This window comes from Pyxicephalus adspersus, chromosome 10 (genome assembly GCF_032062135.1).
Source record: "Pyxicephalus adspersus chromosome 10, UCB_Pads_2.0, whole genome shotgun sequence".
Classification (NCBI taxonomy): domain Eukaryota; kingdom Metazoa; phylum Chordata; class Amphibia; order Anura; family Pyxicephalidae; genus Pyxicephalus; species Pyxicephalus adspersus.
Window position 1 is genome coordinate 42,816,049 of NC_092867.1, and position 19,628 is coordinate 42,835,676.

The following is a 19,628-nucleotide window of genomic DNA, read 5'->3' on the forward strand; positions in this document are numbered from 1 at the left end:
TCAAGACTACAGGCTGTCATTGCCAGCAAAGGGTTTTTAACCAAGTATTAGAAATAAACATTTTTCAGCTTTTTTATTTGTTCAATTACCTTTGAGCGCCTGAAATGATGTGATTGTGTTAAAAAAAGCTTTAGTTCCTCATATTTTTATGCAATCTTTTTGTTCAACCCACTGAATTAAAGCTGAAAGTCTGCAGTTCAACTGCTTTTGAGCTGTTTCATTTAAAATTAATTGTGGTAATGTACAGAATCAAAAGACACAAATTTGTATTTCATGTGACATGTAAAAACCACAGAAAAGTCTAAAGCTATAAATGCAGATTAGAAGGTAATAAATCACCTGCAATGCATGATGAGAAATGGATACAGGAGCTAGGCGATGCTTTAGTGCTGGAGCAGACAGTGGTCTTGGCCTTTTTACTTCTGGTTCCTCTGCTCTTTGTAAACAGCCTTCCACCTCCCCAACGCCGCGACATCCTGGCAAGGCACAATCTGAACCATCGTCTCTGCAGCATTTTCCAACACCCCTACTATGCTGTAGCTTGTAGGAGCCTTCCTGACCAGAAGGGATAGAAGCAGGAGATGGGCTAGTAGGTGGTGAGCCAGCAGTTACTGTGGAATCAGAAGCAGAGCTAGACTGATGTCTATGTTTAAATTTAATAGAGTCACTTCTCTTTGGAGGTGTTGGGGGAGTTGGTGGCCTGTCCACCTTTGAAGGCTGGGGAGAATGTGCAATTATTTGTCCAGGAGGCATATATGCAAGTTTTGTAGGAGTTTGAGGTCTCTTGAAAGTGTCTGGGTCAAATATGGATTTTCTCTGCCTGGGCCGCTTGAAGACTGTAAATTCACTTTGGGAGTGTCCGGGGCTGACCATAACTTTAGGCCATGTACCACTGCTTCTCTTGCCTGTAGGTGCATCAACTATAACATCTGCAATAGCATCTGGGTATCCGAGAGGCCGTGCTTCCTCCTCCAACAACTCGTAACCACGACCAATAAAAACCTCTCCCCCAAGTGATCCCAAACTATGCTCTGAGTGGCTGTGACAGCTTAATTGAAGGGCTCTGTCTGACCCACTGCAATCTCCAATCTCTTTTTTATGATCAATCATATCTGGGCGGAAGATATCAGTTTGTGTTGAGCTGTTGTTCTTAAGGTTCCTCTTATTGTGAGCATGAATATTTGATGGGAGAACACGGCAAGACTCCTTAAGGTTTTCAAAGAGGTTTTGTCCACTCCAAGATGTATTTGGTGGAACGATCTAAAATTAAAACAAAAATCCATGTTATAACTTCATGTTAAGGAGCAATCAATTTTACGCCTTTTCTGATAATTCTAAAACAATTTGAACCATGAGCAGCTTCTTACAGAGGAAGCTGTAGTCTTTCTTTGTCTCTTGCTAAGTGTCACAGTAGACCACCAGTCCTTGATATTTGCTGCAAATGTACTTCTGAAAGCCCTTCAGCAACCAAACTACCTGGGTACTTTTACAGATTATGGTAGAGATCCCACCCTAATGAGACACATAGGCGTAAATTTGTGCAAATGTATGCACTAAAACCACGGTTGCTAATATAACATAGGAAACAATCTGAGAGCTTCTGTATTTGTATTCTGTATGACATCCCATTGCAAATATTTGCATTTCACGTTTATGTTCAGAGATTAACCAAATTTATCCCTCCTTTACCCTATTTATAGCATGACTCAACATTATTATTTTATTTATTTTTTTTTACTGTTTAGCCAGGGCAAATACTGGGAGCTGTTTCTACCAAGGCATTCTCCCTACGGTTTCCCTACACACAGTTAGCGGGCAGGCCCCTGAGAGACCAGGTACTACTGTTTGCAAAAAAAAAAAAAAAAAAAAAAAAGAATATATGGGTGTGGAATGTGACAAAGTGATGGGGAAAGGCAGTTCTGTAGTTAGGCAAGAGTTAACAAGGCTGGTTTGGATCAGTACAGAAAAGATAACGAAAAGTTGCCACTTCTAACAAGAAGTACACAACTTTTTAGCAAATAAAGTAGCATTTTTTTTCTATAGCATTTTTATTCATTAAACAGACAAGAGAAAATGTGCATGCATTGCAGAGATGTACTAAATAATTAGACATTTTATTTTTCTGTAAAGTACACTTGAAAAACAGAACTACACATCTCTTTCCACAGTGGTTGGTGAAAAAAACAAAAAAAAAAAACAAAACAAAAATAAAAGAAAAACAGCTTTATGCATGTAAATATTAGTTTGGCATTTAGAATGCTATAGAAGCAGTTGTTAAGCAACAACATAATATTTTGCTATGAACCTAAATACTTATGTTAGCTACTTCCAATCAACAATGCATAGAAAAACAAACTCAGCCATCCAATGTGATTTATATGTATTGCTTTGAGCTCTTCTTTATATATGACTGTTCCCTGAACCCTGTGAATACCGAATATACTTGATATACTGTAAATTCTCTACGTTTTCAATTACCTTTAAAAGAGAAAGGCTAAGTGAATCCCGACAGCTTCTCAGAAGAGCCTCACATTCAGTGATTGACTTGTTGTCCAGAGTTATACCATTAATCTGTCATTACACAGAAAAGGTTTTTAGTATACAAGAAACAACTGCAGGCAGTTCATTGATCCATTAACAAGTAAAGGCTTACTGAAAGAAAAAAAGCAAATGACGCTAAGAATGTAAAAAAAAGTGGAACTACATAAAACAATCTAATTTAGGTTTGCCAACCATTGTTGCATCCATTTACTAGTGAATGACACTGATTTACCAAAAAACTTGAACTGACACAACATTGTTTGCAAGTCAGAACTTGACAGAAGACAAACATCCGAGTAAACTTACAGCCACTACTCTGTCACCAGGCATAAGGGTTCCTTCCTTGGCAGCAGGACTCCCGGGCATCACAGCCGCCACCAACACACCAGTTTCTAAAGAGATACCACTGTCTGTGACATGAAAAAAAAATAAATAAATGAAAAAAAACATTCAGCATGCCTAAAGCTAAACCCCCATTAAACAATCTTACGGCCCAAGTCAAACAACTTTTGTTTCATTCAGAACCGCTTCACTCCCCACAAAAGTTAATGGGAATGAAAAAGCAGCTCAAAGCAATGAATTCTGAAGCTTCCTAAACTATTGCCAAAAGCCTATAGTATTTACTGAGTGAAACATGTTGACAATAAACATAATCCTAATTGGTTATATATATATATATATATATATGAGCAATATATTTATATAAGAACAACTGCTTAAAAACAACTTTCTATATACATGGAACTGGAAATGCTCAGTGTGCTTATTTAACATTACTGAAGAAAACATCACCTTTCTGGCCACCCAGGCTGATATGAAGAGGTGTGACAATTCGATTCCCCAGGGACTTCCTTCTACGAATGACCATGTTGATGACATCCCCTCCACTTAATACGGCTTTAATTAGCTGCTTACGATCCTTGTTTGTGAGATCCACATCATTTATCTTCAAGAGGCAATCATTTACTCTGCAATTTGAATTGTCATGTTTATTACATTATACCATACACAATGTTCTACAAAAGGAAAATATTTATCACAACATTACATATGAAATCAATGCAACAAATAAGAAAACATAAGAGGAAGGCAAGAGAAAGAGAGATGCAGATGATGAAAGAGAAGAGGATAGGAACGGAGGAGTGACAACAAGAGTGAGAGAGAAGGAGGAAATAAAAGAAAAGGGACAGAGGAAAGGCAAGGAGAGAAAGAAATAGGAGAAAGATCAGAGAGAGACCAAGAGAGAGCAAAAAGGAAAAGGGAAGTAGACAAATGGATAAAGGAAAGACAGATACACCATTAACACATTAAACAACACTGACAATGAATTGTGAATATCAAATATTTTTCATGTTAGAACATTTACCTTAAACGACCATCTGCTATACTGCCCTTATCAACCTTTGTCACAAAAATGCCACTGTCCCCTGGGAAGAAGGGCTCATTCACTCCATCTGCCACATCAAATCCCAGAGCCTTAAGGTCCATATCCTCCTGTGAAGAAAGTGGTATCAATGACTGTATTTACTGTATTTAAGAACCAACAGTAGGACACAACCATGGTGCAGCATCAGGAAGCAGACGTCACATAGCAAATTTGTACATATGTAAAACAAACATTTATAGGCACAATCACTAATTTTATCTCCTCTAAAAATTATTTGAAAACAAAGGTTAGAAAAAGCTATTTTTTAGATTACAAGATTTTTTAGGAAAAATTATGACTATACATATATATATATATATATATATATATATATATTTATTCACAGTGTACTATAGAGGTATATTTACAAACAAGTTGCAAAGTACTTGTTTTATCATGCATTCTGTGTGAAACAAGATAGGCGAATGTACTTTAAAAGTTAACAGATAGGTATATGTACTTTTATGTATTCAAAAAGGTATAAAGGTTTAAATGGGGGGACACACATAAATTCATTAGAATAGATAGCTTGTATCATTCTTAATTCGTCCACTAGGTGGTACAGTGTTCATTTTCAGCGATATTAAATACAAATGTAATACATTTTCAATGAAAATATTTACAGCTCCATCTAATGGATGAATAGAGAATGACAAATGCTATTGAAACCAATGTATCAGTACTTTCACGCATGTCTTTCTTATTACATTTCAAGTAAATTGTAGTACAATTGCCCATCTCTAGTTGCCTTTAAGGTACATTAATGTATGTCAGTTTGCATAGAATAATAAAACAAGTACTTTGTTAGTCAAATCACTATGCAAATCAATATGTAATCATTATTATGTATTAATCATTAATCACAGATACCAACGTAATTAATGTAGTTTGAGTTGCATATATATATACCTGTAAATGTTGCCACACATGAGCCTGTCTTGTTAGATTTATTTCTACTCACCCTATCTCGCTCAAACTCAACCACTTCTGTCTCCCACTCTAGTGAATCTGTGTCAATAGCAGAATCGTGTGAACTATGAGCCATGAGCTGACGGAATCTGGCTTCTTTCTCAATGTGATTATCCATCTTTTCTCTTAAAGTGAAGAAAGACAAAGTTAATAGTGAATGGAGCAATGAAAACAACAAAAATGTGCATATGTGCATAGTATATAGCTATCAAGAAACCTCTGGGTTTAATTTATGTTTTGTGCTTAAAAATGTTCTTCATGCATAGGTAACCTTTTACTCTGATGTGTTATTTTATTATTATTGTATTATTTATTATTTTACTTCCATAAACATACAGTTAGGTCCATAAATATTTGGACAGAGACAAGTTTTTTCTAATTTTGGTTCTGTACATTACCACACCAAATTTTAAATGAAACAACTCAGATGCAATTGAACTGCAGACTTTCAGCTTGAATTCAGTGGGTTGAACAAAAAGATTGCATAAAAATGCGCGGAACTAAAGCATTTTTTTAAACACAATCACTTCATTTCAGGGGCTCAAAAGTATTTAGGCAAATTAAAAAGCTGAAAATAAAATGTTCATTTCTAATACTTGGTTGAAACCCCTTTGCTGGCAATGACACCTTGTAGTCTTGAACTCATGGACATCCCCAGATCTTTGGTTTCCTCCGTTTAATGCTCTGCCAGGCCTTTACTGCAGCGGCTTTCAGTTGTTGTTTGTTTGTTTGTGGGCCTTTCTGACTGAAGTTTAGTCTTCAACAAGTGAAATGCATGCTCAATTGGGTTCAGATCAGGTGACTGACTGGGCAATTCAAGAATATTCCACTTCTTTGCTTTAATAAACTCCTGGGTTGCTTTGGCTGTATGTTTTGGGTCATTGTTCATCTGTAATATGAAACACCCCCCAATCAATTTGACTGCATTTAGCTGGAACTGAGCAGACAGTATGTCTCTGAACACCTCAGAATTCATTCGGTTGCTTCTGTCCTGTGTCACATCATGGATAAACACTAGTGTCCCAGTGTCACTGGCAGCCATGCACGCCCAAGCCATCACACTGCCTCCGTCATGTTTTACAGATGATGTCGTTGCTTTGGATCATGAGCTGTTCCACGCCTTCTCCATACTTTCTTGCCATCATTCTGGTAAAGGTTGATCTTGATTTCATCTGTCCAAAGAATGTTTTTCCAGAAATGTGCTTGCTTTTTTTTTTAGATGTTTTTGAGCAAAGTCCAATCTAGCCCTTCTATTCTTGAGGCTTATGAGTGGCTTGCACCTTGCAGTGCACCCTCTGTATTTACTTTCATGCAGTTATGAGTGGCTTGCACCTTGCAGTGCACCCTCTGTATTTACTTTCATGCAGTCTTCTCTTTATGGTAGACTTGGATATCGATACGCCTACTTCCTGTGTATTGTTCACTTGGTTGGCTGTTGTAAAGTGGTTTCTCTTCACCATGGATAGGATTCTGCGATCATTCAACACTGTTGTCTTTCGTGGACATCCAGGTCTTTTGGCGTTGCCGAGTTCACCAGTACTGTAGATTTTGCCACTCCTAATAGTGTAGCAAATTCTCGGATGGGTTTTTTCTGTTTTTGCACCTTAAGGATGGCTTGTTTCACCTGCATGGAGAGCTCCTTTGACCGCACGTTGTCTGTTCACAGCAAAATCTTCCACATACAAGCACAGCTTTAGTTCCTCACATTTTTATGCAATCCTTTTGTTCAAACCACTGAATTAAAGCTGAAAGTCTGCAGTTCATCTGCATTTGAGTTGTTTCATTTAAGATGATTTATTTGTGGTAATGTACACAACCAAAATAGGAAAAAGGTTGTCTCTGTCCAAATATTTAGGGACATAACTGTAGAGATCATTTAAAACATAGAAAACCTTTCTTAGTTATGGTTTATTCACTAGTATACAAAGTTTATAGGCAGGGCAAAACTTTTGTAAACATCAACCCATCATTTTTTGCTTCTCAATAAACTACAATAAATTGACACCCCAATGAATGAGGTGGAAAAACCAGCTTCGAACTTCACACACATTTATGTCACCTCCCACTACCCCGATATATAAAAGTCACTCAAAATTCTACAGGCATCAATGCCAACTACAAGTCATGTGATAGATTATTAAACAGATATTGTACTAACTTCAGCTCCTTCAGTTCTCGCGTGGCATCGTTCTTCTGTTTGCGCATGTCATCTAGGTTTCTCAATGCTTCGGCTAGCTCACTGACTGCGCGATCTCGTTCTCTGCGGAGGTTATCACACAGCGTTCTGTAGAATGAAGAGAGAGTTTGCATAATACAAATGCAATAAATGCATCATCAAATATATACCCTAAATATCATCCTCCATATTACTAGCAATACATTCCTTGTGAATAACCTCAGTAAAAGCAGCGTTTTCCAATCCATTCATCAGGGATCAGTGACATATTTTACAGATCCTTACTAAATGAATTGTGTGCTTCTCTTAATCTACATTCAACAAAGGTGGCCGCATAAAAGTCTGATCGCTAAGTGGTTCTTACAAACCAGATTTGGGAAATGCTAAACTAAACCATTAATTGCCTCGCTTTGATGTGTAACCCACATTTACAAGAAACAACGTCATTCCTGGATATTTATAACTTGCAACAAATGAGAAGTACAATGCCTTTGTGCAAGGTGCAGTAAATCATAACAACTCTATTACTTTTACTGCAGTCAAATAAGACAAAGGTTGACAATCATTTGCTTTGGCTTTTGAAGGTTACAGCACATCACAAATAATAAATGCATTTTGCTGTATTTAGTTTCATGAGGTTGACAGTAATCACCTCTAGGCCAGGCCATTTGCCAAAAGACAACAAATCCATTTGTATATATTTTCACCAAAGTGAAACCACTCAGAGCAGCATTCTATGCCAGAGGCATGATGTGCATCCTCTTTGCCATCATTTGGTATCTGAAAACCCACATGTTCAATCATCAATATCAGAAAGGTCACTTAAAATAAGGTTAATAGACAGACCAGCAAATAGTATTGTATTTCCGTGCAGCAGCATTGCATTCCTTGAAGTGCCTATTCTGCATGGTCGTCTTTAAATTTTCACACAACAATAATATGGTTTTATTGGCATTGAATAATACTTCAGAAAAAGGAATGTTTTGGGAAAGCTTTAGAAACACAGTAGTGACAGTACACCATGAGTCACGCAGCTGTAAACTATGGTACCAAAATGACTTCACAAACATGGAGAAAGTTTGTACTTATACTAGTGACAATGTAAAATGTCTATCTAGGTTAGAATATGTATGCACCAATAATACAAGTGTGTCAGTAGATGGTTCACTAAAGATTGTCCTAAATTGTTACATTGCAGCTCTCCATATATCCACAACCCAATATGCTTAATTGCATATACCTGTGTGAACGGACATGATCTTTCCCTAGCCCAATGCATTTGATTAGGAGATTGTGTAATGTAAAAGCCACCATAATACCAAGGACTAATATTGGCAGGTTGTTAAAGATGACCAAGCATGCTGTGAAATTTAAACAAAATACTGGAAGAAAACTTAGAAGAAGCACAGCAAGGGTGGTATGTCACTTCTGCTCTCACCCTTCATTGCACACATGTTGTTATTGGTTATCATACAACTAGTGAGGCATCAAGCAAGCAAACAAAATAAAGAAAAAAATCCCTCAATGGCTGGTAGCAAACCGCATGGGGAGATGGAGCACAAAAAAAAAAAAAAAAAAAACCTTACGAAGCACAAGCCAATACTTATGAAATTTACAAAAAAGTGGGATGCTTTTTGTCTATATTAGACAAGAAATATTACCAAGTAAAGGCAAACTTTATCTCATGCATGCATAGAAAAATATGTTGAAGCTTGCGATTGCAGACCCACGGCCACTTGTACACATACAGAAAACATATGACAGTGGGTATAATTTGCCTGCCAAACTAAAAGAGCAGAATTCCATAGCCTTGTGCTAAATGTTATTTTCGCTTCAGTGAAGATCTACCATCTTTGAAAAGGGTACTTGTTCTCATCTCCTACAGGTTGCTGAGCACACATGACTCAGCAGCAACTAACATAAGCTGTAATGCTACCTGTCCTTCATCTTCTAGCAGGCATACAATTAAAAATCTTGCATACATGTAAACATGCATACATGTACGTGTGTAAAAACTAAACCAGTGCTATGGTATAGGCAGAGATCATAATTACGCCATGTTACTACGAAACCCTTTTAACAATCCTTACCATAACATTTTTAAGTGTTATGAGTGCTGTGACTGTGTGATATGTCTTTTTTTCTTCTCTCACTCTGCACACCATATGCTGTACCCTAATTGGTAGTTACAGGTAAATGAGGGAAAACAAAAAAACATAAAAAAAAAAAAAATAGGAAAAGTAGGCAAACAAGAAGAAAATGTAAGAATGCCAAGATGAGTGTAACATAAGGTGTAAAGCTGAATGTTTACAGGGCCCCAGTAATGATAAAATGAAATGAGGAGTGAACATTCTTTTGCAAACTGTATATCATACAGGATTAAATACAAACTATCTAGGAATATAGAAAGAACATATCGTTATTTACCGAATGCTTTCTCTCTCAGCCACGATTTTGTCCCTCTCCTGAAAGGCCCAATCTCGCCTGCATTTGGCTACTTCAGCCTCCTGTGTGGCTTCCTTTAGTTCATGGCTCATGGCTTCATACTGCTTCCTAAGCACCTCGATCTCCTTGTTGGCTCTTTCCATGTCCAGGGTGGCAGAATCCTGAATCTACAAGAAACAAAAAAGAAGGCTACTTTCAAGAATAGAACCAAAGGTAAAAAATTAAAGATTATTAATATTATACATGTTTACATTAGAATCTGCCCTAACACAGTTTAACAGCTACATGTGAAATATATACAGCCAGTTCATTTAAAAATATTTTCACACCAGATTCACACAGCTATGACAATACTGGAACCTTTTCCTTAATGGATTCAATTAGAAAAAAATGTCTCAATCTTGTTCAAAAGTGTTTATGAATTGACCCCTTACTGCTAAAGGGGAACGAAAGTTCCACATTAAAATTTGTGATCAGGCAGGGGTGTATTGAAGAAAAGGACTGGCATTGTCCTTTCTGCAATAAGCATTCTTACCTGCCTGATGGCTCAATGGAACTGTCAAATTTGCTAAGCTGCACAGAATAGGAACAGGAGTACATCTTAACCCAATTAAAAATGTAATTTATTGCAGCTTACTAGTCCTTAAGATGTGATAGTTGCATTCATTTTCTTTGCAGAACATTTTCAACAAGTACAAAAAATTACATGTTGAATGTGTCAGCAATGCAGTGTCCTTGTCACTTCTGCAAGCTTAACAATGTCACAATCCAATTATGTAATGGTCATTAACAAACATTTTATACAATTCTGTATGTTCCAAAAAATTAATGCTTTAGCTTAAAAAAACTTTTTAAAACTTTAGGTATTTCTGAAAGGATAATTATTAAGGACCTTTACTGTTTTTTTTTCCTAACTAATGCTGAATTCAATTGCAGTGTGAATGTACCTGTCTGGCCTGATAGTACTCCCTCAGTAGGTGGTCCCTTTGTATAATGGCCTCTGTCCTTTCTTTCCTTGCCACATCCCGTTCTTCTTTCACAGTCTCTATATCCTTACAAGCTTGGTCCAGCTCCTTCTGTGCTTCTGCCTTGTCTTTCACCTCATGGCAATACTTTTCAAGAAGCTCATTCCTTTCAAAAATTGCCCTGTCCCATTCTACCAGAGCAGAGTTTAGCTCCTGGATAAGGGAAAACACTATTATCATAAAGGTATATTGGAAAACATATAGACAGGTAATGCAGCAATAGGTAAAAATCACAAAATAGGTGATCAAATAAAATGACCACATATCTTCCATTTCCTATTGGGATATACACCTCTATATTCCTTTTTACCTATATTCATTTTTAAAAACTCAGCTTTATCTCAAGTTAATATTTGGCTAAGTTTACCAAAGTAAACATAGTCATAATCATTTTTTTCATTAAAGTAAACTTTTTAATTTCATAGGTTTTAACAGATGAAGAGCTTTAATAAATCAGGACCTAAGAATAGAGAAGATATAATATCATACAAAAACCTGTGTGATCAAGCAAACCTGAAAGGGATCTGGGTCCAGGATTGAAAGTATTTCCCATCCAATAGTAAATACATTTTCTAATATTTTCTTTTTCAGGTTTGCTAGATCACCCAAGTTTTCCCATGACAGTCAATCCACTCCAGTCTTAGTTTTACCAAATCAGGCCCATAGTGGTACTCTGTAATGGCCATCTGATCTATTTTTCCTCAATAACCCTAGCAGAGAATACACTTCAGCTGGTATCTCCATGCCTAACCACTGTTCTGGCCTCTAACATATGCCTACTGACCTTCAGCAAAACAATTGACTAATACAAGAAGGGCCGGGATGAAGGGTGTAATTACCAGCCTGACTTCACTTACCCTGCACTGTGTTCAAGGTAAGATGACCACATCTAACACACATAAATGCAACGGTTATATGTGTGTGTCACCAGAATAGCCTGTAGTCTCCCTGCGGTGAATCATTTCATTTCTTCTTGACTTACTATGCCTTGTGGCAGCACTCATCTTTGCAGCAATCACGTTACCTACACCCACACTATAATATATATATATGAGCCTGAATGCACAGGAGCACCTAGGAACATTCACATGCCAGGAATTTCACTGTAGATTTTCAGTAGAAAAATAAAAGGCTACTGCATAAACACAAATAACATAACATACTACATTTTTACTTTTTAATATATGGTCTACTTTATTATTCAACGTATTTCAGAGATCATGTAAATATACCTGTCTAAGAGCTTCCATCTCCTCACTGGCAACTCTCTTCTCACTTGATGTATTTTTAAGCCTTCCTTGTGCTAGTTCAAGCTCAGTCTGCATCTTATCCATCTCTTTAATAACTTGGTCCCGCTCGCTCATGATTAGGCGATATTCGTTAAACACAGAGTCTCTCTCCTCCTTGTATTTCTCAGCATCCTTGGCAGCCTTAAGCTGCATGGTCTTAAACCGTGTAGCCTCAGCTTGCAGCCTCTCCACTTCTCTCTGAAGCTCCTTGTTCTGTAAGGTTGCTTTATTCAATTCCTGCTGGATGGAGTCGTACCTGTAGAAATAATTAAAATTCACCTGTCATTTTTTTTTATAATTACATTTTAAAACATTGTCATTTGTACCAGAATATCCCTACCTTCTCATAGAGGACGTATACTGGTGTTGGAGGTGCAGGGCACTGTCCCTCTGTTTTTGCAGCCCCTCCAGCTGTTTCTGCAGACTCCTCTTCTCCTCCTCGCTCTGCTCCAAACGCCCTAAATCAAGATTATGGCTGGACACCTTCTCATTGTACTGTTTACGTAAAGTGTCATAGTCTTTTTTCACAATTTCTAGCTTGTCCAAAGCAGTGTCATAGAGCTTGTTAATAAGTTCGGAGGAGCCATTCTGTTTTACCACCTACAGCACAAGAAAGTAAACAAATAAGAATACCTAAAATTTATCAGTTGTAAAAGTACTTAATTTTATTATTAGGTGTTAAACTTGATGCAAGCATGGTTGTCAATTTAAGTAACTTTAGGTGTACAGAGTGTAAAATGGTTATCAGTTATAACAGTTATCAATTAAAGCCTATCAGAAGTGTTAATCTATTCCTTTAAGGTAACTCCAAGACCCAGTAACAAACACATTAGTATTGGAACCAGCTTCTTCCAATACCTTCATACCTTATATTCATGCTTATATGAATAAGAAATACATTCCAATATGTTAAAGTGTAAGAAAAGTGCATGGAAGGCTAAGAAGTTTTGGATATAGGATAAAACAGCTGACATGCTATCAGAGTGCGGTTAGTGATCAAAGTAAAGAGTATGACCCTCTCACAAAGGTGCCTCCATACCTACAGTTCTTGTGAAATAGTGGTAGTATAGTAGTAGAGTAGAAAGTTTTTGACTATCTTCTCCAATATCAAAAACTACTTGAAGTATCATTGTATTCTTTTTTAGACTTTACACACAAATGAGCAGTCTCATAATAAACACATTTTTTCTGTTATGAGAACATAAAAATATAATAACCATTTGTGTAGATAAAGCTATCTGCTTAGATGAGATGATGGAAAGTTGTACTTGATCCCTGTATGACTGCTGCACTCATTTCCATCTGATCATGCCTGCATTTATCAATTGAATTCAGCAAGTGTTGTAACACCACATAGTGAGCAGCACACATTGATGCTGGGAAAATATGGAAATCAGACTACATAAGTGACCTAAATTTGTCAAGAACTCCTTCAATATTCAAAAAATCCCAGAATGAAAAATGCATACTTCTAAATCTCCGTGTTATGCCCCCTTGGACTGTATTGCTGAACATTTAAAGAAGGAAAAGAATACCAGTTGCTGTTGTCTTCGTAGTTCTGAAATCTCCTTCTGATCAGCCTCATGCATCCTCTTGAGGTCCTGGCAGGATTGTTGCAGATGATTGAACTCGCGCTGTAACTGGGCATGTTTCCGTCGTAGACTCTCACTATCTTCTTGAAGCTGTGTCTGGTCGCTTAACACACGGCTGTGCAGTGTGCTAAAAGTGAAAAACACAACTGACAGTGTTAAAAGGTTTTCCAATGTCTTGTTTGTTCCAGGACTGGTAAAAACATTCCTCAATTATGATTACCCCCCCTCCCGGAAAAAAAAAAAGACTATGAAAATTATCATTTATTTTTTCAAGCCCCTAAATAGATTCCAACTGATGGCCGGGGTCCCTTGAAGAATGTCATATTAAAGCCATACATAAACATTGGACTTTAGTTCCCAATATGAACAATTGTGATCATTTTTGGCAAAAATCTAGCATCTGTACAGTGGTCCAATGTTGTTTAGTGAACTATCCTGTGGGGGTTCTACTGGTCTGACCTTTACACTTTAAGGATTTGAGGGAATGAATAGTCTATTTGTGTTTTTAAAAAGATATTTTCATGAGTTAAATACAACATATTACATAATATTATGTATTCTTCTAACAAGCCAGCAGCCACATCATTGGCTGGATAACTATTCAGCATTAGTGAGAAACCTGTTGTTTATAGGACTGGGATAAGTCATCAGAGCAGTGAATCATATTTATCAGATGGCAGAAATGGAGGCTTCTATTAGTAAAAGGAGCCACAAAGCAAGCTGCTTTGCTAGCCTGTATTTTTAGACATCCACAGAGCACTGGGAAGTTTTCATCATTATTATTTATCATACATTTAACAAGGAGCTTAAGTATACCAAGTTACCATAATTCATGCCTAGAGAAAAATACAATGTGCAAATAACTAAATGTTTGTAAGTAAGTGTGTAATTTTGGTTCTATGGCTCCAAAATTCTCTCTCTAATATAACTTGACTTTTCTTTTGAAATGTTATGTAATTATTTCTATGTTGGACAAAGAGGAGTGCAGTTCTCTAATAAGTACATACTATACTAATCTTTCAGCCGCTCAAAGATATGAACAATAAATTTCCATTTATGTTAGGATATACCACATTGATCACATTTGTAACAATGTTATTAAAGGGACCTTGCATAGGTTGTCTGCACAAAACTCTGTGCTGTCTGGAGTCCTACAAGTTTCACATTCACTTTGAAAATTAGTTCTAGTTGTAATTTCCATAAGCACAGACAAAACCTCCATCACAACAGCCATGCCAGGAAAGATTGCTCCTGGAAATGTAATGGAGGTCAGAAGTGGAGGGGTCAGTCGTTTCTACACTACACAGAAACCTATAGTCTACAATAGGAGGCATGAACTGGAATGTCATGTTTTCATTTGATTACACTGTTGTCACAGGTGGTTTATTTGGCACATAAGTGTACTTTCATTTTAAACTTCAAAAGAGTCATTATAGTATACTTAAAAAGATAGGAATCCTACTCTAAATAGAAAAAAACTACTCACTGGTAAAAATCTGCTTCCTTTGCTGCTTCTTCACACTTCTTAAGTGCCTTCGAGTGCTGGCTCTGTAGTGCCTCAAGCTCAGTCATGGCTTTCATGCACTGCACCTTCAATCGCTCATAGTCAGGTGATAACTTAGGGCTCGGCCTATGAAAATACAGATATAACAAAGGGTTTTCATCTATTTGTCAACTCACATATTATATATATATATATATATATATATATATATATATATATATAGATAGATAGATATAGATATAGAGATATACACACACACCTGCTAGAAGACAATACAAGACTTTTAAATCTTGTAAAATATGAACATATAATATAAAAAAAATATGAAAATATAACCTTTTTTACTTCTTACCTGCAGTCATCAAATGTTGACCCTGGTGAAGATAAAGCCAAGCGTTTGCGGAGCTCATCCCTTTCTCGTGTCACCTGCCTCAGCTGCGATAGAATGGTGTCTAACTTCTCAGTCATGTGACGGCTGTCAGCAGCAGAAGGGGGCGGCGAGGAGGCTTTATTAGTCATACCTAAAAACACAGAAGAAGAGTATGATGACCATTTAGTCTGGGAAAGAATACGATACACAGCACCTGATTTCTGGTTTGAGAGGTGAATCAGTCTCAGGACATTATAACATTTTGGCCCCAGTACACACCGGCTCATTACCTACTGGAACTGATTTTTGTGGTCTTCGATCGAGCACATTGGTAAGTATGAAAAACACGTATGCAGTATGTGAATCTGGTCAGGAGCATCCGTGTGTTGAAGAATCCTCAGCGTAGTCCTATGGTTTATCACATCCCATCCCAAAACGGTCAGAAGAGCAAATTATAATACACGTAGTGTTTTGGTAGTGATCACCAATTGATTACCAATCAGGAAATCAACCAAATCAGTTGATCAAGCACAAATTGGCTGTGGACTTCCTTGTGTATAAAGGGCTCAATGTGAATGAACAAATATCATTTATAAATAAACAAAACGGGAGGAACAGCCTCAATAAAACTCACTAATGTAGAGTATTTAAAGACTATGATGAATCACATCCCTTACAGCTACTATAAAGTTTTTACAATAAAAACTTAACTGAAAAAAAAAATAAATTATAAAAAGATCCCTATATAACTGTATTTCAGAATACATTCTGAGTATAAATTCAGAGAGGAAACAGATCCGTTTTGAGCTCAGGTCCACTTATTATTGCTATTGTTGTGGAGATCTAATATAAACGTTCTTATTCTTATACACAGAAGTTTTGCATACAGCCATGAACACTTCTGACCTCTTTGTTACTATTTAATTTTTGTTTGGATCAGAAATAGGTCATTGCCAAGCATGACATCATTAACAATCAGTTATATGTACACCAGTGTTAGCTGCATCATGCCATCCGTGGTGTTGCTGTGATTAAATTAGATATGTCCACAGATTGCAGGGTAGTCATACTAGTGATAATTGTCTAACTAACTCTGTCAGCATTACTATTAATGTCAACAAACATCTTCACAATAAAATATATGCGCATTAGACATTAGTTTATGCTTGTTTTTTACCTGTAAAAGCCTCACTTGTTCAGGGACCCAAAATCCTTGAGACTGCTGTTGGGTGTCACCATCTCCAATGTGATGCAGCAGCTTACAAGATTTAGATAGGTCACTCATGTGACACAATATTACTCCTCATCATTCCTCCAACGTAAACTAATAGGTTGGGAGGTGAAGAGAGGGGAATAGCTGCTGGATCAGCAAAGAGAATAATAAAGCAATCCCAGAAAAGAGGACTATGGGCTGTGGGTTCAATAAATTATCAAACCAGGGGGGTAAATTACATATTAAATTAGGGGGGTGAATTACATATTAAACTTTTAGGCATTGGGCCTGATTTATTAAAGCTCTCCAAGACTGGAAAGGATTCCCTTTTATCAGTGAACCTGGGTGATGCAAAAAACATGGAATGGATCTGGTCCAGGGTTGAAAACATTTGCTAACAAAAAGCAAATTACGCTGTTTTCCTGAGTCAATTGCAAAGCCCCTGAACATAATATAAGCATCAGAATTGGCAGGGGGTGTCTAGGGGGGCTGTGATGATAATGATACATCTAACTAGCCCTTGCTGACTTGAAACATGTGGTTACCCACCTATACATAACTTCAATATATATATATATATATATATATATATATATATAAATATATATTCACAGTCTGGCCGTCTGGCAAAAGCACAATCGCCTTATTATCTATAATCTATACAGGCTCCAGTGTGGTAATTAAGTAAAAAAAAGTAAAAAATATCAAGTGCAATATTCCAGAGCAAGCAAAGCTCATGTTTTGCTTCTAGAGCTATAGAGCATTGGTTGCTATTGGCTACTAAACCAAACCCCTTATCTGTCCTCAGTTATATGTATTAAGACTATGTACATCACCCAGTTATAGATTTAAGTCAAAATTACTGAACAATTTAGCAGAAAGATTTAAAATTGGGCATCATCCGCTTATCTTTACACTTTCAGGAGTTGTAACATGCAGAGAGATACTCAATGCCTACTGGGAGGCTGCTGATAGCCACATCAGGAAACAAAGATTTGTATGAGATCCCCAGCCACATGATGGAGTCTGCCCCACATCCACAAATCCATTTATAAGAATAAATTGTACTGGACAGGCTGCATGTATGGACTCCTCTATTGTGTACAGAATATTTTGAGAATAAATTTTGCTTCTTTCAGCTACTTCTCCTAATTTCCACTCCACAACAACAACTATAAATATCTTAGCCAATTATCAGCTTTGCTGTTACAGACACGCTTACGTTCATTTACACCTACAGACTGTATTCACCAGGTTGTTCCGAGCGATGAATCACAGACAATACAGGGACAACATGCAACAAAATACATGAGTATGAACAATATGATGTTTTTGCAAGATTCTCTGATCCAGCTCAGCGCTCCCTGCGCATTCCCCATTACTGCCCCCATACAAACACTCATAGAGCAGAGCACACAAGTCAGAGAAGTGCTGTGACATGAACATCCCCTGTGGCAGAGCTGTCAAAGAAGCTGCTGATATCCACGTCAGGGACACTCTCCCACGTGTCCCCTCCACTTGTACATGTGACATGATAGTTCAGATCACATTACCACACATAAAGAACCTGCAGGTTGTTACAGCACCTCTCGGCCTGGAGCGCTCTGCATTATTGTGCGTGTCACTGAGGGGCAATAAAGGGTGTAGACACCCAGCCTCCAAACCTGTTCTAAAGAACAAAGGAACAATGCTGAAAACACATTACAGAGTATTTGTACTTATTCAGCAAGTCTTCAACCAGATTTAAATAAATGAAAAAAAAATAAATAAAGTCTAAACAATCCCCTTCTAATAATAGCTAATATCCAAATCTCCAAGTACAAGAACTTTACGCCTTAAAATCATTGCAGGTTATAGTTAGTGAGCCTGCTGCTGCCCTTTTGTGCTGTCCCTAGCACTGACAGCTGGGACATTCCCGAAAAGGATTTCTACTCTGATGGTTACTTTTTAGATCACATTGAGGATATGTAACTGTAACTCATTTCAAATCTATTAAATACATTCTGAACGCATCACAACAAAAAAAGTGTTCAATATCAGTTTATTGTTCTAGTAAAGCAGACATAGACCTGATAACACTCTCATGGGTCAGACCTATGCCCCTGTAATAAGCAAAGAGAAATACTGCACAGAAATATCTGGCTTTAAATGAAAGATAAGTGTTTAGGTCTTCTGCAAAGAGACCACTGCTTCTCCCCAGCACACAAGGGCCCCTCTCTGTAATGTGCTGGCTTTCTACTCAGGTTGTGGATGTTTTGTATATAAAATTAAATAGCACTGAACACAATATGTTTTAATGTCTGTGGAATGTACTGATGTGGAATGATGTGGAATGTTCACCTGATGTACTGGGCTTTCATTTATGGATTGGCTATTCACATTGTCAGCCAGAATTTTTGCTACAGAGTGTGCCTGTGAGAAAGGGAGACCTGGTCTCTGAATCATATAGCAATATTTCAATGTCACGTGACAGATAACGAAGGCTCAGCAATTGGCACATCATGGCAGTGAATATGCCAAGTCTGACACATAATTATGTGTGGTGAACATTTTCATAATTAGTGCTATGCCCAGCCAGTGTAATGCATCATGCTAACAAAAAAAACCCACACCATTGTAACAGCAAGGACATAAAGAGCCAGAGATTAAAAGACTGGCTGATGACTCAGTCATAATAACTGTGATATTTAATTTAGTCATGTTACATAGTTATGTTTAACCTTCTAATCTTATACACCTTCCATAATGGTTAGAAATTATGTACGTGAACCTTATGTTTTTATGTTATACCTTGTGTTCATTAATATGTCTTTGTATATTCATTCTGGTACCATTATTTTAACCTGGAACAGTTTATCAATCCCTTTGCAACTCTATCCCCCTTGTTAATTTTGGAAGTTCTTACCGACACTGCTGAGGGATCCACTGCTTTCGGAGTCTGAGGGCATGGTCGTGAGAACACTGTAAGTGGAACCTGTAAGAAAGCATTAAGAATGGCCATCAATGGAAGAGCAGTAAGGTGTAATGTTACGTCTCTCTTTTCTAGGGACCTAGAAAAGATTTAGCATGATGACAGAA

The 19,628-nt window shown here is 37.2% G+C and overlaps 1 protein-coding gene across 4 annotated transcripts in view; it reads right to left on the reverse strand.

Annotated features, from left to right (window-relative positions):
* Positions 1–19,628, reverse strand: part of DLG5 (discs large MAGUK scaffold protein 5) — a 62,204-nt gene that overhangs the window by 27,924 nt on the left and 14,652 nt on the right. For 2 of the 4 annotated variants that reach the window (XM_072425153.1, XM_072425154.1), the window contains exons 2-16: positions 19,456–19,524; positions 15,320–15,488; positions 14,950–15,093; positions 13,407–13,590; positions 12,212–12,471; positions 11,815–12,127; positions 10,505–10,735; positions 9,540–9,724; positions 7,095–7,220; positions 4,929–5,061; positions 3,908–4,035; positions 3,334–3,509; positions 2,848–2,951; positions 2,479–2,571; positions 340–1,260 (exon numbers count right to left, since the gene is read on the reverse strand). In XM_072425153.1, coding sequence (XP_072281254.1) covers positions 340–1,260; positions 2,479–2,571; positions 2,848–2,951; positions 3,334–3,509; positions 3,908–4,035; positions 4,929–5,061; positions 7,095–7,220; positions 9,540–9,724; positions 10,505–10,735; positions 11,815–12,127; positions 12,212–12,471; positions 13,407–13,590; positions 14,950–15,093; positions 15,320–15,488; positions 19,456–19,524 — 3,236 coding nt within the window. The remainder of the gene's footprint in view (positions 1–339; positions 1,261–2,478; positions 2,572–2,847; positions 2,952–3,333; positions 3,510–3,907; positions 4,036–4,928; positions 5,062–7,094; positions 7,221–9,539; positions 9,725–10,504; positions 10,736–11,814; positions 12,128–12,211; positions 12,472–13,406; positions 13,591–14,949; positions 15,094–15,319; positions 15,489–19,455; positions 19,525–19,628) is intronic. The other 2 variants (XM_072425155.1, XM_072425156.1) reach the window with 1 other exon arrangement.